The following is a 22437-nucleotide window of genomic DNA, read 5'->3' as shown; positions in this document are numbered from 1 at the left end:
AAAACAAAACAAACAAACAAAAAAAATTTCTTGTTTGACTAAAGGGTTGTGAGAACGTTATTTAATTTTAAAATATGTGGGAATTTTCCAGATAAATCTTTTGTTATTGACTTCTAATTTATTTCTATTATAATCAGAAAACATATTTTGTATTGCTTCTGTCTTATTAATATGTCATGTACATCTGAAAAGAATTTGTATTCTGCTATTGTTGAGTGTGGTGTTCTAATGTCCGTCAAGTTGGTTGCTTTTTTTTTTTTTTTTTTTAAGACGTCATCTTGCTCAGTCACCAGGCTGCTCAGCTCACTGCAAACTTGGCCTCCCGGGTTCAAGCGATTGTCCTGCCTCAGCCTCCCGAGTAGCTGGGATTACAGGCACGTGCCACCATGCCTGGTTGATTTTTGTATTTTTTTTAGTAGAGCCAGGGTTTCACCATGCTGGCCAGACTGGTCTTGAACTCGTGACCTCAAGTAATCCACCCAACTTGGCCTCCCAAAGTTCTGGGATTACAGGTGTAAGCCACCACTCCAGGCCTCAAGTTGGTTTTATAGTGTCATTCATATCTTCCCTTGTCTGTCCTACTTGCACAATTGTTCTGTCAGTTTTTAAGACGGGAGTGTTGGAATGTCCATCTATAATTATGGATTTGTCTGTTTCTCCTTTCATTTCTGTCAGGTTTAGCTTCACATATTTTGAAGATCCATTATTAGATGTGTACTCATTGAGATTATTATGTCTTCTTGATGAATGGATTCTTTGATTTTTATCTCTGGTAATATTCTTTATATTGAAGTCTACTTTTTTTTTTTTTTTGTGACAGAGTCTTACTCTGACGTCCAGGCTAGAAGAGTACAGTGGCATGATCACAGCTCACTGCAACCTCTGTCTCCTGGGTTCAAGCGATTCTTGTGCCTCAGCCACCCACGTAGCTGGGATTACAGGCACGTGCCATCACACCCAGCTACTTTTTGTATTTTTAGTAGAGATGGGGTTTTGCCGTGTTACCCAGACTGGTCTCAAACTCCTGACCTCAAGTCATCTGCCCACCTTGGCCTCCTAAAGTGCTAGGATTATAGGTGTGAGCCATTGCACCCAGCCTCTAAGCTTTCTTTTCATTAGTGTTTTAATGATATATTTTATATTTTTCTTTCCTTCTACTCCTGTGTCTTTACAAACTGCACTTCTAGACAGCACATAGTGGTCTGGTTTTTTTTTTTTTTTTTTTTTTTGAGATGGAGTCTTCACTCTGTTGCCAGGCTGAAGTGCAATGGCGTGATCTTGGCTCACTACAACCTCCGCCTCTCGGGTTCAAGCAATTCCCTGCCTCAGCCTCCCGAGTAGCTGGGACTACAAGCGCCCGCCACCATGCCTGGCTAATTTTTTTTTCTTTTGTATTTTAGTAGAGATGGGGTTTCACCATGTTGGCTGGGATGGTCTCCATCTCCTGACCTTGGGATCCACCCACCTCAGCCTCCCAAAGTGCTAGGATTACAGGCATGAGCCACCGCACCCAGCCAGTTGTGGTCTGTTTTTTGTTTGTTTGTTTGTTTGTTTGTTTAGAGACGGAGTTTCGCTCTGTTGCCCAGGCTGGAGTGCAGTGGTGCGATCTCAGCTCACTGCAAGCTCCGCCTCCCGGATTCGTGCCATTCTCCTGCCTCAGCCTCCCATGTGGCTGGGACTACAGGCGCCCGCCACCATGCCCAGCTAATTTTTTGTATTTTTAGTAGAGACAGGGTTTCACCGTGTTAGCCAGGGTGGTCTCGATCTCCTGCCCTCATGAGCCACCCGCCTTGGCCTCTCAAAGTGCTGGAATTAAAGGCGTGAGCCACCGCGCCTGGCCCTGTGGTCTGTTTTTTAATTCAGTTTGACAATCGCTGACTTTAAATGGCTTTTAGAATTTATACTATTTATATTCTATGTAATTACAAATATGGTCGGTTTGTAGACTCCTGTTTTGCTGTTTGTTTGTTCTTTTTCTTGAGACAGCCTTGGTCTGTTGCTCAGGCTGTAGTGCAGTGGCTCGATCTCATCTCACTGCAACCTCTGCCTCCCAGGTTCAAGTGATTCTCCTGACTCAGCCTCCTGAGTAGCTGAGATTACAGGTGCCTGCCACCATGCCCGCCTAATTTTTGTATTTTTTGTAAAGCTGAGGTTTCACCATGTTGGTCAGGCCAGTCTAGAACTCCTGACCTTGAGTGATTCCCCCCACCTTGGCCTCCCAAAGTGTTGGGATTATAGGTGTGAGACACCATGCCTGGCCTTGCCATTTGTTTTGTTTATGAAATCCATTCTTTGATTCTTTTTTCCTCTTTATGTGGATTTTTTTAGTATTCCATTTTATCTCTTTTGTTGTATAGTTAGCTATATTTCTTCACCTTTTTTCTTGGTGATTGCTTTAGAGTTTTGTGGGTGGAAAAAACATACTCAACATGTTTTCTACTCTGATCTCACATCACAACAATCATCAACACAGAAAACTTCTGTGACTAAATGTGTGTGGGTTTTCCCCTACACATCAAGCAACAAATACCAGCTACGTGTCCTCTAATTCAATTAAATTCTGATACTGTTTACCTGGAGATAGCCTCAGACCCCACAGGTTGAGGGCTCAGTCCCCAAGACTGCCCCCTCCTTCAGGCACTGTTCCAAGTCCAGGCCCAACTGGCTCCAAGTTGGGGTTCTCACAACACCCTCTTTGGAGTCTATTAATTTGCTAGAGTGGCTCACAGAACTCAGTGAAACACTTACTTATGTTTATCAGGTTATTATAAGGGATATTTCAAATGATACAGATGAAGAGATGCATATGGGGAGGTATGGGGGAATGGCATGGTACTTCTATGCCCTCTCTGTTTATGCCACCCTCTAAGAACCGCCAGGTGTTCAACTATCAGGAAGTTCTCTGAACTCAGTCTTTTTGGGTTTTTTTTTGTTTTGTTTTTGTTTTTTAGACGGAGTCTTGCTCTGTCACCAGGCTGGAGTGAAATGGTGCGATCTAGGCTCACTGCAACCTCTTCCTCCCGGGTTCAAGCAATTCTCCTGCCTCAGCCTCCCAAGTAGCTGGGACTACAGGCACGCACCACCACGCCCAGCTAATTTTTGTATTTTTAGTAGAGACGGGGTTTCACCATGTTGGCCAGGATGGTCTTGATCTCCCTCAGCCTCCCAAAGTGCTGGGATTATAGGTGTGAGCCACCACTTCAGGGCTGGTTTTTCTGGAGACTTTATTACATAGGCATGATTGATTAAATCATTGGGCATCCACTTAACCTTCAGCTCCTCTCCCCTCCCCGGAAGTCAGGGGATGGGTCTGAAAGTTCTAATTCTGTAATCATGCCTTGGTCTTTCTGGTGAGCAGCCCTAATTCTGAAGCTAACTATGGGCTTCCATCCATCAGTCAACATTAGAAAAGGGCATCACTTTGGATATTCTCAGGATGTTAGGAGTTGTATGCCAGGAAACGGGTTGAAGGCTGTGTACTTCATAATATCACAGGTTTACATTATGTATTTTTAGTGTATCAAATCCACAATATCATACTGTATCACTTGAAAGTAAGGAACTTACAAAAATATACTTTTGCCAAGCACAGCGGCTCACGCCTGTAATCCAGCACTTTGGGAGACAGAGGTGGGTGGATCACCTGAGGTCAGGAGTTCAAGACCAGCCTAGCCAACATGGTGAAACCCTGTCTCTACTAAAAATACAAAAATTAGCCCGGTGTGGTGGTGCACACCTGTAGTCCCTGCTACTCAGGAGGCTAAGTCAGGAGAATCACTTGAACCCAGGAGGCAGAGGTTGCAGTGAGCTGAGATTGCACCACTGCACTCTAGCCTGGGTGACAGAGTGAGACTCTGTCTCAAAAAAACAAAAAATTTTGTTTAAAAAAATACATATATATATATATATATACACAATAATTATATTCCAAAAGTTTTAAAATGAGAAAGTCTTTTTTTTTTTTTTTTTTTTTTTTTAGACTGAGTCCTGCTCTTTTGCCAGGCTGGAGTGCAGTCACGTGATCTCAGGTCACTGCAACCTCCGCCTCCCAGGTTCAAGCAATTCTCCTGTCTTAGCCTCCCGAGTAGCTGGGACAACAGGCGCATGCCACCATGCCCAGCTAATTTTTTTGTATTTTTAGTAGAGATGGGGTTCCACCATGATCTCCTGACCTCGTGATCTGCCCTCCTCAGCCTCCCAAAGTGCTGGGATTACAGGCGTGATCCACCGTGCTCAGACTCTCCTTCATTTTTGAAAGACAGTTTGCTGGGTATAGAATGTTAGGTTGCTTTTTTTTTGGAGGTGAGTTTCACTCTTGTTACCCAGGTTGGAGTGCAGTGGTGCGATTTTGGCTCACTGTAATGTCTGCCTCTCAGGTTCAAGTCATTCTCCTGCCTCAGCCTCCTGAGTAGCTGGTAATACAGGCATGTGCCACCACACTTGGTTAATTTTTGTATTATTCCTAAAGACGGGGTTTCACTGTGTTGGCCAGGCTGGTCTTGAACTCCTGGCCTCAGGTAATCCACCTGCCTTGGCCTCCCAAAGTGCTGGGATTACAGATGTGAGCCACTATGCCTGGCTCTAGGTTGCTTTTTTTATCTTTAATCACCCTGGGCTGGGCCCGGTGGCTCACGCCTGTTATTCCAGCACTTTGGGAGGCCGAGGCGGGCAGATCACGAGGTCAGGAGATTGAGAGCATCCTGGCTAATACAGTGAAACCTGTCTCTACTAAAAATACAAAAAATGAGCCGGGCGTGGTGGCAGGCGCCTGTAGTCCTAGCCACTCGGGAGGCTGAGGCAGGAGAATGGCGTAAACCTGGGAGGCAGAGCTTGCAGTGAGCCGTGATTGTGCCACTGCACTCTAGCCTGGGCGACAGAGTGAGACTCCATCTCAAAAAAGAAAAAAAAGTAAAAATAAAATAAAATAATCACCCTGAAGATGTTTTTTAATTTCCTCTTAGATTTTTTCTGACAAGTAGTCAGTAGTAATTTTTGTCTTTGTTCCCCCATATGTAATGTGTTTTTTCTTCCACAGCTTTTAAAATTTTCTCTTCATCATGGGTCTTCAGTAATTTGATTATGATGTGCCTTGTTATTTTTGTTTAACCTTCTTGGAATTCATTGAACTTCTTGAATCTGTGGGATTATAGCTTTAATCAAGTTGGAATGTTTTCTGCCATATTTTTTCAAATATTCTCTTGTCTTTCTGGGATTCCAATTATATATATGTATATGTAAGACCACCCGATATTGTCCCACAGCCATTGAGGTTCTGTTAAGTTTTTCCCACTCTTTTTTCTCTCTATGCTTCCGTTTGGCTAGTTTGTTTTGCTCTGTCTTCAACTTTGTTAATCCTTTAGAGTATCCAAACTTCTAGTTCGCAGTGTCCAATCCCATCTATGGAATTTTTCATTTTAGATATTGTATTTTTTAGCTCTAGAAGATCTGTTTTCTTATGTCTTCTGTTTCTCTCCTCATCATGTTCATATTTTCCTTTAGCTCCCCAAACAATTAATAATATCAGTTTTAAAGTCTCGTCTTTTTTTTTTTTTTTTTTTTGATATGGAGTCTTGTTCTGTCACCCAGGCTGGAGTGCAGTGGCATGATCTCGGCTCACTGCAAGCTCCACTTGCCAGGTTCATGCCATTCTCCTGCCTCAGCCTCCCAAGTAGCTGGGACTACAGGCGCCCACCACCACGCCCGGCTAATTTTCTGTATTTTTAGTAGAGATGGGGTTTCACCGTGTTACCCAGGATGGTCTCGATCTCCTGACCTCGTGATCCACCCACCTCGGCCTCTGAAAGTGCTGGGATTACAGCCGTAAGCCACTGTGCCCAGCCTAAAGTCTTTTCTAATTTCATCATCTCTGTCATGTTTGGATATGTATCTGTTGACTTGTAAAATTTTAGAGGCAAGGTTTTGCTGTGTTGCTCAGGGTGGCATCAAACTCCTAAGCTCAAGTGGTCTTTCTGCTTCGGCCTCCTGAGTAACTAGTACTACAGACATGCACTGTGGTGCCTTGTTGACTTTTTAGATTCCTGGTTTGAGTAACATTTTTTCTGGCTTCTCCACATTTCTATTAACTTTTGATTGGATGGTAGACATTGTAAATATTATGCTGCTGAGTATTCGGATTTTGTTTTCTTCTTTTAAGTGTTGAATTTAGTTCTGTTAAATAATTCAATTATTTGCAAATCAGACTGATATTTTTGAGACTTAAAAAAATTATTTAGGCTGGGTGTAGTGGCTCACACTTGTAATCCCAGCACTTTGGGAGGCCAAGACGGGTGGATCACTGAGGTAGGAGTTTGAGATCAGCCTGGCCAACATGGTGAAACCCTGTCTCCACTAATAAAATACGAAATTAGCTGGGCAGTTTGGTGCATGCCTGTAATCCCAGCTACTTGGGAGGCTGAGGCAGGAGAATCATTTCAACCTGGAAGGCAGAGGTTGAAGTGAGCTGGGATCACGCATTTGCACTCCAGCCTGGGCAACAAGAGTGAAACTCTGTCTTGAAAAAAAAAATTATTAAAAAATTTTTTTTAGAGATGGGATCTTGCTGTATTGTCCAGGCTAGACGCAAACTCCCGGACTTAAGTAATCCTCCCAATTTAGCCTTCCAAGTAAGCTGGGACTACAGGTACATGCCACGGTACCCAGCTTGAGACTCGTTGTAAGGCTTTGTAGGGAAGGTCTAGAGTAGCCCTTCCTTTAGATCTAGTTTATCCCTATTACTAAAGCATGACTCTTTTTGGGTCTCTGCTGATTGCCCCAGGTGTTCAACAAGTTATCTTCACTTTGGTTGGTCAGAACTCAAATATCTCATAGCCTTGTGTGAGCTCTAGGAATTGCTCAGCTTACAACTCCTCCCATTAGTTGTCCTTTGCCTGTACCCACGGAATCTCACCTTAGCATGCATAGATAAGCAGTATTCAGTCAAAGACTGAAGGGGACCTCTGTACTGTACCAAACTATGATCTCTGTCTCCTGTGTCAGCTGACTATCATGCACTGCTTGAGATCCCCTTCTGTGTACCTGTTTTCCAAAAGCCCCTCCAGGCATAAAGTCTAGCTGACTGTGTTTACTTTGTTTCATTTTCTCAGGGATCACAGTTTTACATTGCCTGTTATCTAATGTCTGAGAGTTTGTTTTTTTTTTTTTTTTTTTTTTGGACGATGTCTCACTCTGTCTCCCAGGCTAGAGTGCAGTGGGGTAGTCTTGGCTCACTGCAGCCTCCACTTCCTGGGTTCAAGCAATTCTTGTGCCTCAGCCTCCCAAGTAGCTGAGATTACAGGTGCGCACCACCACGCCCAGCTAATTTTTGTATTTTTAGTAGAGACAGGGTTTTGCCATGTTGGCCAGCTGGTCTCAAACTCCTGACCTCAAGTGATCTGCCCACCTCAGCCTCCCAAAGTGCTGGGATTACAGGCGTGAGCCATCACTGCACCTGGCCTAATGCCTAAAAGTTTTGTTTCATGTTTTATCTAGTTTTCTAGGTCTTTAGGGTCAGAGGGCAAGTTTGGTAACAATTGATCTATTATATCTGGAAATGGAAATCCCTCCTGTGTCCTTTTGATACATTGCTATCATTCATTCAGCATTTGTTTATTTTCTGGCAGAAATATTTTCAGTTTATCTTATACTTTTTCTGCTTTAGCCCTGGAATCAGCCATTTCTTCAAGAAGCATTATTTCCTTTTGGTGAAGGACAGCATTTAGAAACCAAGATGTACACACTTAGAGTACTAAGTGCTACTTGGATGTTGCTGCTTCTGGCTATAGCAGGGCAGGAGAGCCCCAAAATGGGCTTAGCCCAGGAATGTTCTTGGCCTTGCTCAGGATGGAATTTAAGAGCAAGCTGGTGGTAGAAGAAAACAACCCTATTGAGGTGGCAGTGTTACAGCTCTGTAACTACTTCTGCAGAGCAGGGCTACTCCATAGACGGTGTGTTGAGAGTAGCAGCCCAGAGGCAGTTCTGCTGTCATTTATACCTACTTTTAATTACGTGCAAATTAAGGGGTGGGTTATTCAGAATTTTCTAGAAAAAGGGTGGTACTTCTGGGTTGTTGCCATGGAAAAGGACAGTAACTTCTGGGTGTTGCCATTGGCAATGGTAAACTGATAGGCACTGGTGGGTGTGTCTTACAGAGAGCTGCTTTCGCCTCTTCCCTGTTTCAGCTAGTCTTCAATCTTGTCTGGAGTTGAGTCACCACCTTCTACCTCATAGCCACCCTCAGTAAACAGAGCTAGGAAATGTATGTATGTAAATAGGTTTTCACACACATATTCATCTGTAAATATTTCTATATCTATTTGTGCAGTTATATTGTAAAACCATGAGTTCATAATGATAGCTCCAATTCTAGTACACCAGGTTTTTTCAGGCCTTCTCCCTTTCCATGTTGTAAATACCTTTTCTGTCAGTTAAAGACTTTGCTTCCGCCGGGCGCGGTGGCTCACGTAGGTAATCCCAGCACTTGGGGAGGCTGAGGCGGGTGGATTTGCTAGATCAGGAGTTCAAGACCAGCTTGGCCAACACGGTGAAACCCCGTTTCTACTAAAATTACAAAAGTTAGCTGGGCGTGGTGGCAGGCGACTATAATCCTAGCTACTCTGGAGGCTGAGGCAGGAGAATCACTTGAACCCAGGAAGCCAAGGCTGCAGTGAGCCGAGATCACGCCACTGCACTCCAGCCTGCGTGACAGAGCGAGACTCTGTCTCAAAAAAAAAAAAAAAGACTTTGCTTCCATTATCCTCAATATATTTATTTATTCATTCAATTTACTTATTTGCTAAATGAAGCCAATTTTCTTACCATACCAGCTGTCTTCTCCACCTAACATCTCCATGCATTACCCATCCAGTCACTGCCTAGGTGAATTCCCCAGTGTTCCCTCATTCCCTCAGTTCCTGGGTTGACACAATTATGCTTATAGTAAGAGAAGAGAAGAGAAAGGTAGGAGACAGAAGGTTGCATGTTCGCTGAGTCACTGTTCTGTCATGTATTTGTTCGTTAGCTCATTTATTCATTCACAAATACAGACTTCTTAGTATGTAAGTATGGATCAGACACTATGCCAGGCAGAAACAAGGACAAACTCAACATATACAGCCACTGCTCTCAAGGAGGCTACTTTGCAGTGAGGAATATGAGAAATAAATAGTTATGTTACAATGTGTTAAGTGCTGGGAAAGTGAAGTACAAAGTGTGTTATGCCCTAGACTTACAGGTTGGGCCAACTTTTTCCGAATTAATTTCCATGGAATACTAATTTTTTGCACTGTTAATAGGAATTGAGTAACTTGAGTTTCCCTGGTCAACTATATTCAGGGAAATCTAGGTTAAACCAGGTTAAATTAGTTTCTTTACCACAGGACTTCTTTTTTTTTTTTTTTTTTTTTTTTTGAGACGGAGTCTCGCTCTGTCGCCCAGGCTGGAGTGCAGTGGCGCAATCTCGGCTCACTGCAAGCTCCGCCTCCCAGGTTCACGCCATTCTCCTGCCTCAGCCTCTCCGAGTAGCTGGGACTACAGGCACCCGCCACCACGCCCGGCTAATTTTTTGTATTTTTAGTAGAGACGGTGTTTCACCATGGTCTCGATCTTCTGACCTCGTGATCCACCCGCCTCGGCCTCCCAAAGTGCTGGGATTACAAGCGTGAGCCACCGTGCCTGGCCCTACCACTGGACTTCTTTACAGAATTTAGTACAATAATGTATTTTATGAATCTTTATGTCAAGTCTCTCAAATTTGCTTGAACATACCACCCTTGCTTTGTTCTGTGGATATTTGCAGAATATCTTGTGGAAGTGTTTCAGGGAACAAATTTTGAGAAATAAGGTTTAGTCTTATTTGAATTTTATGGTTTTTAATGTCACTTATGGTTAGTAAAACCTTCAAAACTTTTGGCCAGGTGCAGTGGCTCACACCTGCAATCCCAGCACTTTGGGAGGCTGAAGCTGGTGGATCACTTGAGGTCAGGAGTTCGAGACCGGCCTGGGCAACATGGTGAAAGCCCGTCTTTACTGAAAATACAAAAATTAGCTGGGCATGGTGGTGGCCTATAATCCCAGCTACTTTGGGAGGCTGATTCAGAAGAATTGCTTGAACCTGAGAGGCAGAGGTTGCAATGAGTTGAGATTGCCCAACTGTACTGCAGCCTCGGCGAGACTCCATCTCAAAAAAAAAAAAAAAAAGTTTTTTAAGTTTTTTTCTACTTTTTTTTTTTTTTTTTAAGTAGGAGGGTTTTAACAGCTTTATTGAAATATAATTCACTGACCAAACATTTTGGTTGTTTCTACTTTTTGGCTATTACAAACAATGCTACTATGAAGTTTTACGTACAAGTTTTTTTGTAGACATGTGTTTTCATTTCTCTTGGGCATATACCTAGGAGTAGAATTGTGGGGTCACATAGTAACTATGTTTAACCTTTTTTTTTGTTTGTTTGTTTTTTGTTTTCTTTTTGAGATAGAGTTTCGCTCTTGTTGCCCAGGCTGGACTGCAATGGTGATCTTGGCTCACCGCAACCTCCGCCTCCAGGGTTCAAATGATTATCCTGCCTCAGCCTCCCTTGTAGCCAGGATTACAGACGTGCCCCACCATGCCCGGCTAATTTTTTATTTTTAGTAGAAACAGGGTTTCACCGTGTTGACCAGGCTGATCTCGAACTCCTGACCTCAGGTGATCTTCGGGCGTCCCAAAGTGCCTGGATTACAGGTGTGAGCCACTGCACCCCTCTGTGTTTAACCTTTTTAGGGAATCCCAGACTGTTTGCTAAAGTGTCTACACCATTTTACATAACCACCATCAGTGTCTGCGGGTTCCTGTTTCTCCACATCCAATGCTTGTTATTATTTAGTTTTTCTTTTATAGCTGTTCTAGTAGGTATAAATGGGTATCTCATTGTGGTTTTGATTTGCATTTCCCTGATTGTTAAGCATCTTTTTATTTGTTTTTTGGTCATCTGTTTATCTTCTTTGAAGAAACATCTATTCAATTTATCTGTTTTAAAATTGGATTGTCTTTTTATTATTGAGTTGTAAGAGTTCTGCTGGGCGCGGTGGCTCACGCCTATAATCCCAGCACTTTGGGAGGCTGAGGCGGGTGGATCACGAGGTCAGATCGAGACCATCCTGGCTAACACGGTGAAACCCCATCTCTACTAAAAATATAAAAAGAATTATCCGGTCGTAGTGGCGGGCGCCTGTAGTCCCAGCTACTCGGGAGGCTGAGGCAGGAGAATAGCATGATCCCAGGAGGCGGAGCTTGCAGTGAGCCGAGATCTTGCCACTGCACTCCAGCCTGGGCGACAGAGCGAGACTCCATGTCAAAAAAAAAAAAAAGAGTTCTTTGTATAATCTAGGTGCAAGTCCTTTGTCAAATATATAATTTGCAATTTTTTTCTCCCATTATGTGTGTTTTCTTTCTTTTTTTTTCTTTTTTCTTTTTTCTTTGAGAGGGAGTCTTGCTCTGTCGCCCAGGCTGGAGTGCAGTGGCGCGATCTTGGCCCACTGCAAGCTCCGCCCCCTGGGTTCACGCCATTCTCCTGCCTCAGCCTCCCGAGTAGCTGGGACTACAGGCGCCCGCCATCACGCCCAGCTAATTTTTTTTTTTTTTTTTTTAGTAGAGACGGAGTTTCACCGTGTTAGCCAGGATGGTCTTGATCTCCTGACCTCGTTCCTCGTTCCACCCACCTCAGCCTCCCAAAGTGCTGGGATTACAGGCGTGAGCCACTGCGCCCGGCCCCATTATGTGTGTTTTCTTCACTTTCTTGTTGGTATTCAAGCATAAAGTTTAAATTTTGATGTCCAATTTGTTTTGTTCTTTTGTTATTTGTGCTTTTGTTATAACTAAGAAAGCTTTGCTTAATCCAAGGTCATAAGGACTTACAGCTATGCTTTTTTCAAAGAGTTTTATAGTTTTAATTTTTGTATTTAGGTCTTTGATACATTTTGATTTAATTTTATATGTGATGTGAGGAAGAGACCCACCCTCATTCTTTTGTATTTGGGTATCCAGTTGTTCCAGCATCACTGATTAAAAACACTGTTCTTTCCCCCATTGAATTGTCTTGGCACCTTTGTTGAAAATCAGTTGACCGTAGATGTGAGGGTTTATTTCTGAGCTTTCTATTCTGTTCATTTATCTGTATGTCTCTCTATCCTTTTGCCAGTACCACACTCTCTTATTACAGCATTGTAGTAAGTTTTGAAATCAGAGAGTGTGAGTCCTTCAAGAAATTTGATCTTTTAAAAATTTGTTTGGCTCTCCTGGGTAACTTGAATTTCATACACATTTTAGGATCAGCTTTTCAGTTCCTACAGAGAAGCCAATTGGGTTTTTGACAGAGATTCCATTGAATGAGATCCATTTGGAGAGTATCACCAACTTAACAGTATTAATAAGTCTTTTGATTCATCAGAGGATGTCTTTTCTTTTAGTTAGGGCTTCAGATTGTTTCAACAATGTTTTATAATTTTCAGTTTCTTGTACTTTTTTGGTTAAAATTTATTCAGAAGTATTTTATTCCTTTTAATGCTGTTATAAATTGTTTTATTAATTTCATGTTCAGATTGTTCATTGCTCGTGTGTAGAAAAACAATTTATTCTGCGACCTTGCTGCACTCATAGTCTAATGTTTTTTTTTGGTGGATTCCTTAGGATTTTCTATATAGAAGATCCTATCATCTGTAAATAAAGATTGTTTGCTGAGTGCAGTGACTTAAACCTGTAATCCCAGCACTTTGGGAGGCCAAGGTGGGTAGATCACTTGAGCCCAGGAGTTCAAGACCAGCCTGGGCAATATGGTGAAAACCCTGTCTCTATAAAAAATGTGAAAATTAGGCAGGTGTGGTAGTGCACGCCTGTAGTCCCAGCTCCTCAGGAGGCTGAGGTGGGAGGATCACCTGAGCCCAGAAAGGTCAAGGATGCAGTAAGTCATGATTGCACCACGGCACTCCAGCCTGGGCCACAGAGTGAGACCTTGTCTTTAAAACAAACAAACAAAAAAGATTGTTTTACTTCTTCTTAAATCTGGATTAAAACTAGATGCATTTTATTTCATTGTTTTCCCCTCATTACCCTAGCTAGAACCTCTAGTACAATGTTGAAGTGGCAAGAATGGACTTTCATGTCTTGTTGTAAAGCATAAGGATTTTGATTCTCATTTCTGACAAGTTTTAAACTTTGGTGACATTTCAAATTCCTTTCTCCATGATCCTATTTGAGTTTATCTAATATAGAAAGTGAACTTTTTGAGGGCACTTTCTGTTGCTAATTTTTCTATATGGCTTTGAAAATGAATAATTTTAGTTTCAAATTAAGTCTTATCAATAATTGTTACTGGCCGGGTGCAGTGGCTCATGCCTGTAATCACAGCACTTTGGGAGGCTGAGGTAGGTGGATCACCTGAGATCAGGAGTTCAAGACCAGCCTGGCCAACATGGTGAAACCCTGTCTCTACTAAAAATACAAAAATTAGCTGGGAGTGCTGGTGCACACCTGTAATCCTAGCTACTTGGGAGGCTGAAGCAGGAGAATTGCTCCAACCCAGGAGGCAGAGGTTGCGGTGAGCCAAGATCATGTCACTGCACTCCAGCCTGGGCGACAGAGTGAGACTCCATCTCAAATGATAATAATAACAACAACAAGGCCGGGCGCGGTGGCTCACGCTTGTAATCCCAGCACTTTGGGAGGCCGAGGCGGGCGGATCACGAGGTCAGGAGATCGAGACCACGGTGAAACCCCGTCTCTACTAAAAATACAAAAAAAATTAGCCGGGCGTAGTGGCGGGCGCCTGTAGTCCCAGCTACTCGGAGAGACTGAGACAGAAGAATGGCGTGAACCCGGGAGGCGGAGCTTGCAGTGAGCCGAGAGCACGCCACTGCACTCCAGCCTGGGCGACAGAGCGAGACTCCATCTCAAAACAACAACAACAACAACAACAACAACAACAACAACAACGTGTTACCTTGTTTTTTATGCATATGAAATTTTGTTATTGACTACCTAGTAACAATTTGTGTTACAAATCCAGAAAAGATAATGTAAAACTTGTTAGTGGTCTTACAGAGTTTTTTTTTTTTTTTTTTTTGAGGTAACATGGGATAAAAAGCAAATTATATTAGATGAGAACATGTCAATTAAATAAAAAATAAAGTAATAAAAATTTAAAAATTAAACTGTAGTTCTAATACACTGGTAGAAATGAAAGAGGAACAATATAGGATGAGCCCTAAGGTCCCTTTGTTATTGTCAAGAGGCATTTTATGGGAGAGCAAAGGTTCTCCCTAATTATAAACATAACTTAAATTATCCTAATTTATCTTAACCAGAAATGGATCTTCTTGAGAATATATTTATCTTTTAAAATGTATTTTTTCAGTTGTGTCAGTTTTGTGATGTGCTCTGTAATTTCAGATGATCAAATAGCTTTCAAATTTAATCTGGTCCTTCACTTTCAAAGAATTGTCCCTAGTTTAGTATTTCATAATCTTATTTAAGTTCACATCAGCAAACATACACTAACTGTTTATAATGTGATGGCACTATCCTAGTACCTGTGTGGGTACTGGGATGAGAAGCTCAAGTCCCTGTCCTCAAAAATTTACTTTCTAGCATTGATGAATAATCAGTCTTCACTATTTATGATTTAAAAAACCTTTGTTCATCATATGCTTTATTTAAAGATTGATAATCTGTTCTCCCATTACCTGGCCACTTGCTCTTTGCTCTCCTAATTACTTCTTAGGACCTTTAGTAGCTTTCTTGTTTTCTGAGTATGGACGTTTTCCCTCAAGTAAGACACTACTAGTCGCCGGGCGTGGTGGCTCACGCCTGTAATCCCAGCACTTTGGGAGGCCGAGGTGGGTGGATCACCTGAGGTCAGGAGTTCGAGACCAGCCTGGCCAACATGGTGAAACTCCATCTCTACCAAAAATACTAAAAATTAGCCAGGCGTGGTGGCGGGTGCCTGTAATCCCAGCTACTCAGGAGGCTGAGGCAGGAGAATCCCTTGAACCTGGGAAACAGTGGTTGCAGTGAGCCAAGATCACACCGCCTGGGCAACAAGAGCGAGACTCCATCTCAAGAAAAAAAAAAAAAAAAAAAAAAAGTAAGACACTACTAGTCATTTTGGCTATAGCAGCATATTGAAATTTCTTCAGGGAACAATGTATAACAGGAGTTAGCAAACTTTTTGTGTAAAAGGCCAGATAGTAAATATTTTTGGCCTGTGGGCCACACACAATATCCTTTTTTGATATATGCTTCTTTTTTTTTGAAATATCTTTTAATATGGGAAAATCATTGTTTGTTCTCAGGCTATACCAAAGTAGACTATAGTTCCCAACCCCTGGTTAGCCCACCTTTTTGAAAATATGTTCCGCAGATTACTAACTCCACTGGATGCTCCTTGTAAAAAGGATTCCATGGTCAAATAAATTTGTCAAGTGTTCCATGCTGTGTCATTCTCTTGGACGTTTTTAAGACTTGTTAAAATACTAAAGGCTTTAAAAAAATCCTTTGGTTTATAAGCTTCTTTCTCCTTGGAGCTCTGTGGTTCTTTTGTTTTTATTTGCTTATTTTTGAGTGTATTACCTACTTGTATTCCATAGACTTTGTTTCTTAGAATGTTGTCCTGTGTATGAGTTCTAGGTCATTTCCTGATCATGTTTTATAAATCAGACCTTTTATAAAATTATATTCCTCTAAATTTACTTTGTCCATGTTCACTTCAAGTTTATTTAAAATATTCTGGGCCGGGTGCTGTGGCTTACACCTGTAATCCCAGCACTTTGGGAGGCTGAGGTGGGACAATCACTTGAGTTTAGGAGTTTAAGACCAGCCTGGACAACATGGTGAAATTCCATCTCTACAATAGAAAAATTAGCTAGGTGTGGTGGTGTACACCTGTAGTCCTACCTACTCAGGAGGCTGAGGCAAGAGGAGCTCTTGAGTCTGGGAGGTTGAGGCTGCATTGAGCCGAGATTGTGCCATGCATTCCAGCCTGGGTGACAAAGCGAGACCCTGTCTCCAAGGAAAAAACAAAGCAAAAAAAAAAAAAAAAATCTGTATGCTTACCTGGTTGTTTTACATTTAAACATGTAAAAAGAACTGAAATATTGAATTTCTCAGTGGATTTCTTTACTATCATTTCATAACACTGCTAACATATATATATATTTTTTCTCTCTTAACCAGGAAAAGTGGGTTGAAGTTGCCTCAATGAAAGTGCCTAGAGCAGGCATGTGTGTTGTGGCAGTCAATGGTCTTCTGTATGTTTCTGGAGGTCGATCTTCTAGCCATGATTTTTTGGCTCCAGGTACCTTGGACTCAGTTGAAGTTTATAACCCTCATTCAGATACATGGACAGAAATTGGTAACATGATCACCAGTCGTTGTGAAGGGGGCGTTGCTGTGCTATGAAATATAAAGCATAACAGAGCACAAGGAACATTTTGAAAATGCAAGACCTGACCTTTTGCAAAGCAAACATACATTTGTTGATAAGACCCTCTGATTCTATGAGTTTTCCATGTATTTGGTAGATAAATGACTAATGAGGCTGGGCGCAGTGGCCTCATGCCTATAATCCCAGCACTTTGGAAGGCTGAGGCAGAAAGATCACTTGAGCCCAGGAATTTGAGGTTGTAGTAAGCTATGATCATGCCACTGCACTCCACTCTGGGCAACAGAATGAGATCCTGTCTCTTAAAGAAAAAAAATAAGGAGTGATTTTTCTAAAAATATCAGTGAGAATGGATATGGAATATATCCCAATTAATGAGCTCACACAGATTTGCCAGGCTTACTAATAATAGAAATGCCATTTGTGCTGTAGAATTCTCCAGTTTAAGTGTAGACAAGTCCTATTTTACAAATTTGTAGAAATTATTTACTAGAAGCTTCCTGGCAAATAGTCCCTTTAGCTACTTCTCCAGTGCAGTATAAATTGTAACATAAACTTTATGTGATATAGGAATAGTGTCAAAGACACAGTTTAAAGATCTCTATATTCACAATTGTATCCAGAGCATAATTTTCCATGGCCATAGTTTGAGCTACAGAGAAAAGCCAATGAAATAGATTCCTACTTTTATTTAATGCCAAGAGTTTTCACTAGCCCCAAACTTTTTATTGGCAGCAGATATCCTAGGAGGGGTGTTTGGGAAATATCTAGCTATTTTTATAGATAGATACCTTTTTGCTTGATGATAAGTTTTTGCTTGCTCATATTTTTTGTCTTGATCCTGAGAATGCAAGTAAGGAATTAATAGGCGGTTCTTAGTGACCGGATGTTGTAATGGGCTATACAGTCCAGCAGGCAGTATGCACCTAGAAATTTCTCCCTCTTTTGGGCTGGGCATGGTGGCTCACACCTGTAATCCCAGCACTTTGAGAGGCCGAGATGAGGCGGGAAGATGGCTTGAACTCAGGAGTTCGAGACTAGCCTGGGCAACATGACGAGACTCTGTCTCTACCAAAAAAAAAATAAAAATTAGCCGGGCATGGTGGCTTGTACCTGTGGTCCCATCTGCTTGGGAGGCTGAGGTTGCAGGAGCACTTGAGCCCAGGAGGTCGAGGCTGCAGTGAGCCAAGATTGCACCACTGCACACCGGCCTGGGTGACAGCATGAGAACCTGTCTCAAAAAAAAGAAAGAAAAAAAGAAATTTCTTCCTTTTTTGCTAGATTGTTGTCACCAAAATTATCTGTTTGGCTTTAGGAAGAGGGAATTTTATATTATCAAGCTTTGTAAAATTTATTTGTACTTGGGCAAACCTAAGTAAGAGCATACTGCAAAGCTACTGCTTGGATGTAGAGGGCTAAATTGTAGGTACTTCTGAAACTTTTTATAGATACTGACTCATAAGTGTAATTTGAAAGTACCCCTTGACCCAAACAAAACTGCTTCTCAAAACTTCTCATTTTCTCCCTGAGAAGCATTCTAAAGAATTGTTCTCTGTTCATTTCTAAGAGAAAGATTTACTGGGTGTATGATGGGGTTACTTTTAAGTTATTTCTACTGGCCAGTTGGAGCAATATATATTAAAGGTCTTGCATACAGTAAAATTTTTTTTTTTTTTTTTTTTTGAGATGGAATTTTGCTCTTGTTGCCCAGGCTGGAGTGCAAAGGCGTGATCTCGGCTCACTGCAACCTCCACCTCCTGGGTTCAAGCAATTTCCTGCCTCAGCCTCCCAAGTAGCTGGGATTACAGGCGCCCGCCACCATGCCCAGCTAATTTTTTTGTACGGGGTTTCACCATGTTGGCCAGGCTGGTCTCGAACTCCTGACCTCAGGTGATCCACCTGCCTCGGCCTCTCAAAGTGCTGGGATTACAGGCATGGGCCACCGTTCCCGGCTGCATACAGTAAAATTTAACTAGTTGACTTAAGGATTTGATTTCCCGTTTCTTCTGTTTTGTTTGTTTGTTTTTTGTTTTTTGTTTTGAGATGGAGTCTTGCCCTGTCACCCAGGCTGGGGTGTAATGGTGCGATCTCAGCTCACTGCAACCCCTGCCTCCCTGGTTCAAACGATTCTGCCGCCTCAGCCTCCCGAGTATCTGGGCTTACAGACGTGAGCCACTATGCCTGGCTAATTTTTTGTATCTTTAGTAGAGACGGAGTTTTACCATGTTGGCGAGGCTGGTGTTGAACTCCTGACCTTGTGATCTGCCCACCTTGGCCTCCCAAAGTGCTGGGACTATAGGCGTGAACCACTGCGCTCTGCCGATTTCCCATTTCTTTGCTAAGATCCTTCAGTATAGTATTATAAGCATCATCAACTTATTTAGATAGAAAACTTTGGCCGGGCGCAGTGGCTCACGCCTGTAATCCCAGTACTTTGGGAGACCGAGGCGGGCAGATCACGAGGTCAGGAGATCGAGACCATCCTGGCTAACACGGTGAAACCCTGTCTCTACTAAAAATACAAAAAAAAAAAATTAGCCGGGCGAGGTGGCGGGCGCCTGTAGTCCCAGCTACTTGGGAGGCTGAGGCAGGAGAATGGCGTGAACCCTGGGGGGCGGAGCCTGCAGTGAGCCGAGATCACGCCACTGCACTCCAGCCTGGGTGAAAGAGCAAGACTCCTTCTCAAAAAAAAAAAAAAAAAAAAAGAAAACTTTTAATTGCATTAATGAATCAGGTAGCACTCATATCCAAATTATTTGGTTTAGGCCAGGCACCGTGGCTCATGCCTGTAATCCTAGCACTTTGGGAGACTGAGGTGGGCAGATCACTTGAGGTCAGGAGTTCAAGACCAGTCTTGCCAACATGGTGAAACCCTGTCTCTACTAAAAATACAAAAAATTGGCAGCAGGTGGTGGTGCATGCCTGTAATCCCAGCTGCTGAGGAGGCTGAGGCAGGAGAATCACTTGAATCCAGGAGGTGGAGGTTGTAGTGAGCTGAGATCATGCCACTGTGCCCTAGCCTGGGCCATAGAGCAAGACTGTCTCAAAAAAAATAAAATAAAATAAAAAATAATTGGTTTAGTCTACAAGTATACCTTCCTTATAACTTAACCATATGCATTTATTAGGAAAAGTTTATGTAATGCAGACAGGAAGCTCTATGTTCCCTTCTCTGGGGCATCCTGAACGTCTGAAGGGTCACAGATGTCTGTGTAGAGATCTGTAAGATGTCAAAGAATAAAGTATAATTTATAGACTAAGCTCTAACTCATGTGCCTTTACTATTTCTAGTTACAGAGAATCTGTATTCTGATTCAAAACAGATTTACAAAATACTTCTACAACTAATTTCTCATTATTGTCTAGTAGCAACTGAAAATGACACTATGAAGGGGCATGCTTTGCACAGCTGTGGCAGAAATGTAATGTCAAGGCAGTCAGTGTTTAACAGGTCCCGAAGATCCCTGAAAATAGGTAACTGTAAATATGCTTATTATTCCTAGGTAATGACAAGATTGGTTTTGTTTTGTTTTTGTTTTTGTTTTGAGATGGAGTTTCGCTCGTTGCCCAGACTGGAGTGCAATAGCATGATCTTGGCTCACCGCAACCTTTGCCTCCTGCGTTCAAGCGATTCTCCCGCCTCAGTCTCCTGAGTAGCTGGGATTGCAGGCATGAACCACGAGGCCCAGCTAATTTTGTATTTTTTGTAGAGATGGGGTTTCTCCATCTTGGTCACGCTGGTCTCAAACTCCCGACCTCAGGTGATCTGCCTGCCTTGGCCTCCCAAAGTGCTGGGATTATAGACGTGAGCCACCTCGCCAGGCTAACAAGATTGTTTTTAGAAGAATGTACTAATAAAGTATCTAGTTTTTTTGTTTCTTTGTATTACTCTATCAGTGGCATTCTGGGTTACCAAACTGTAGTAGGATTGCACAAGTTTTTTAGTTGGTTTTGTTTTAACTTTAGGGACTTGCACATTTCGTTTTACATTTAATTCTGTTTTTTGAGAAATGATTAAAGTGATCTACCTCCAAAATGTTTAACAATTCGATATGCTTCTAAGTATCCTGCCAATGTACTTAATCAAATGTACTTAAAAATCAGTTTTCTTAAAGAAGCATACACTGTAATTCACCTGGAAAATAGCATTTTTAAGTAAAATTAAGCAATTAGCCTAAAAATATGATTTGCCTCTATTCTGGAAAATAATTCATTTAATTCAGATTATGGAAAAGTCTTAAGTTTGTATAGCATTCATGCAATTTAATAACAAAGAAGTGAGTTTCCTTATCAAAACAATCTGAGTAGAATCACATTGAGACTGAGTGGAAACATCATCTCTAAAAAATATACAGGCCGGGCATGGTGGCTCATGTCTGTAATCCCAGCATTTTGGGAGGCCGAGGTGGGTGGATCACCTGAAGTTGGGAGTTTGAGACCAGCCTGACCAACATAGAGAAACCCCGTCTCTACTAAAAATACAAAATTAGCTGGGCATGGTGGCACATGCCTGTAATCCCAGGTACTCGGGAGGCTGAGGCAGGAGAATCGCTTCAACCTGGGAGACGGAGGTTGCGGTGAGTCGAGATAACGCCATTGCACTCCAGCCTGGGCAACAAGAGTGAAACTCCATCTAAAAAAAATTCCAGGTTATACTATATCCTGATCTATATTCTTATACCATTTTAAATGTTTTTCCTTTTTGGTGAGACTAGGAATTTCAGAAAACTAGGTTTTCTGTTAATTCTTTTTTTCTCCACCTTAAGTAGAGTGATTAGAGACCAGGTTTTCAAGTGAAAATCTAAGGTGCTGCTTTTGCTGTTTTTTTTTTTTGTTTTTTTTTTTTTTGAGACAGAGTCTCCCTGTCGCCCAGGCTGGAGTGCAGTGGCGCGATCTCGGCTCACTGCAGGCTCCGCCCCCCGGGGTTCACGCCATTCTCCTGCCTCAGCCTCCCAAGTAGCTGGGACTACAGGCGCCCGCCACCTCGCCCGGCTAATTTTTTGTATTTTTAGTAGAGACGGGGTTTCACTGTGTTAGCCAGGATGGTCTCGATCTCCTGACCTCGTGATCCGCCCGCCTCGGCCTCCCAAAGTGCTGGGATTACAGGCGTGAGCCACCGCGCCCAGCGTTAGCTTTTGCTGTTTTAAGAATGCTTCTGCACTGGGTGCAGTGGCTCACGCCTCTAATCCTAACACTTTGGGAGCCTAGGCAGGAGGATTGCTTGAGCTCAGTTCAAGACTAGCCTGGGCAACATAGGGAGACCCTGTCTCTACAAAAAATTAAAAAATTAGCTTGGCATAGTGGTGCACAACTGTAGTCCCAGCTACTCAGGAGGCTGAGGTGGGAGAATTGCTTGAGCCCAGGAGGTCGAAGCTGCAGTGAGCCATGACCACACCACTACACTCCAGCCTGAGTGACAGAGCGAGACCCTGCGTTTAAACAAAAAACAAAAACACACCAAAGCTAAAAGCTTCTCTGTGATTTAAAAGATGTAGAACTAGACCAGCTTGTCCAACATGGTGAAATGCCACCTCTACTAAAAATACACACCAAAAAATTAGTTGGGCATGGTGGCACGTGCCTGTAATCCCAGCTACTCTAGAGATGCCGAGGCAGGAGAATCGCTTGAACTCGGGAGGTGGAGGTTGCGGTGAGCCAAGATCGTGCCACTGCACTCCAGCCTGGGCGACAGAATGAAACTCCGTCTCAAAAAAAAAAAGATGTAGAACTAGATAGGACTGCTCATTAGAGTATCAAGATGGCTCCAGCTTGACTTTTCTTTCCTAATTTATATGTACTAGTGGCTTTATTTTAAATAGTTTCCTTTGGAAATAATCATTTTGACCAGCTATTATGTGTTTGGTGGTAAGGGACAAGTTGTTATCTGTATCATGCCAAATATCCTAATAAAAACTGGAAAACATGTCCGACTTACCTTTGAACGTGGCTTTCCCTCATGACACTGCTCCCTACTGACTTTAGAGCCATAGATCCTTTTAGCTCATATAATTGGGTTATACTATGTGAA

The 22437-nt window shown here is 42.4% G+C and overlaps 1 protein-coding gene across 1 annotated transcript in view; it reads left to right on the top strand.

Annotated features, from left to right (window-relative positions):
- Positions 1-22343, top strand: part of IPP (intracisternal A particle-promoted polypeptide) — a 59396-nt gene extending 37053 nt beyond the window's left edge. The window contains exon 8 of the mRNA XM_058442797.1: positions 16202-22343. Within this exon, the coding sequence (XP_058298780.1) occupies positions 16202-16426 (225 nt within the window). The 3' untranslated portion in view covers positions 16427-22343. The remainder of the gene's footprint in view (positions 1-16201) is intronic.
- Positions 22344-22437: the final 94 nt, after the last annotated feature.

The sequence above is a fragment of the Hylobates moloch genome, unplaced genomic scaffold (assembly GCF_009828535.3).
Source record: "Hylobates moloch isolate HMO894 unplaced genomic scaffold, HMol_V3 SCAFFOLD_8, whole genome shotgun sequence".
NCBI classification, from domain to species: Eukaryota; Metazoa; Chordata; class Mammalia; order Primates; family Hylobatidae; genus Hylobates; species Hylobates moloch.
Note: the sequence above shows the minus strand (reverse complement) of the source record. Positions and strands in the feature narration are given on the sequence as shown.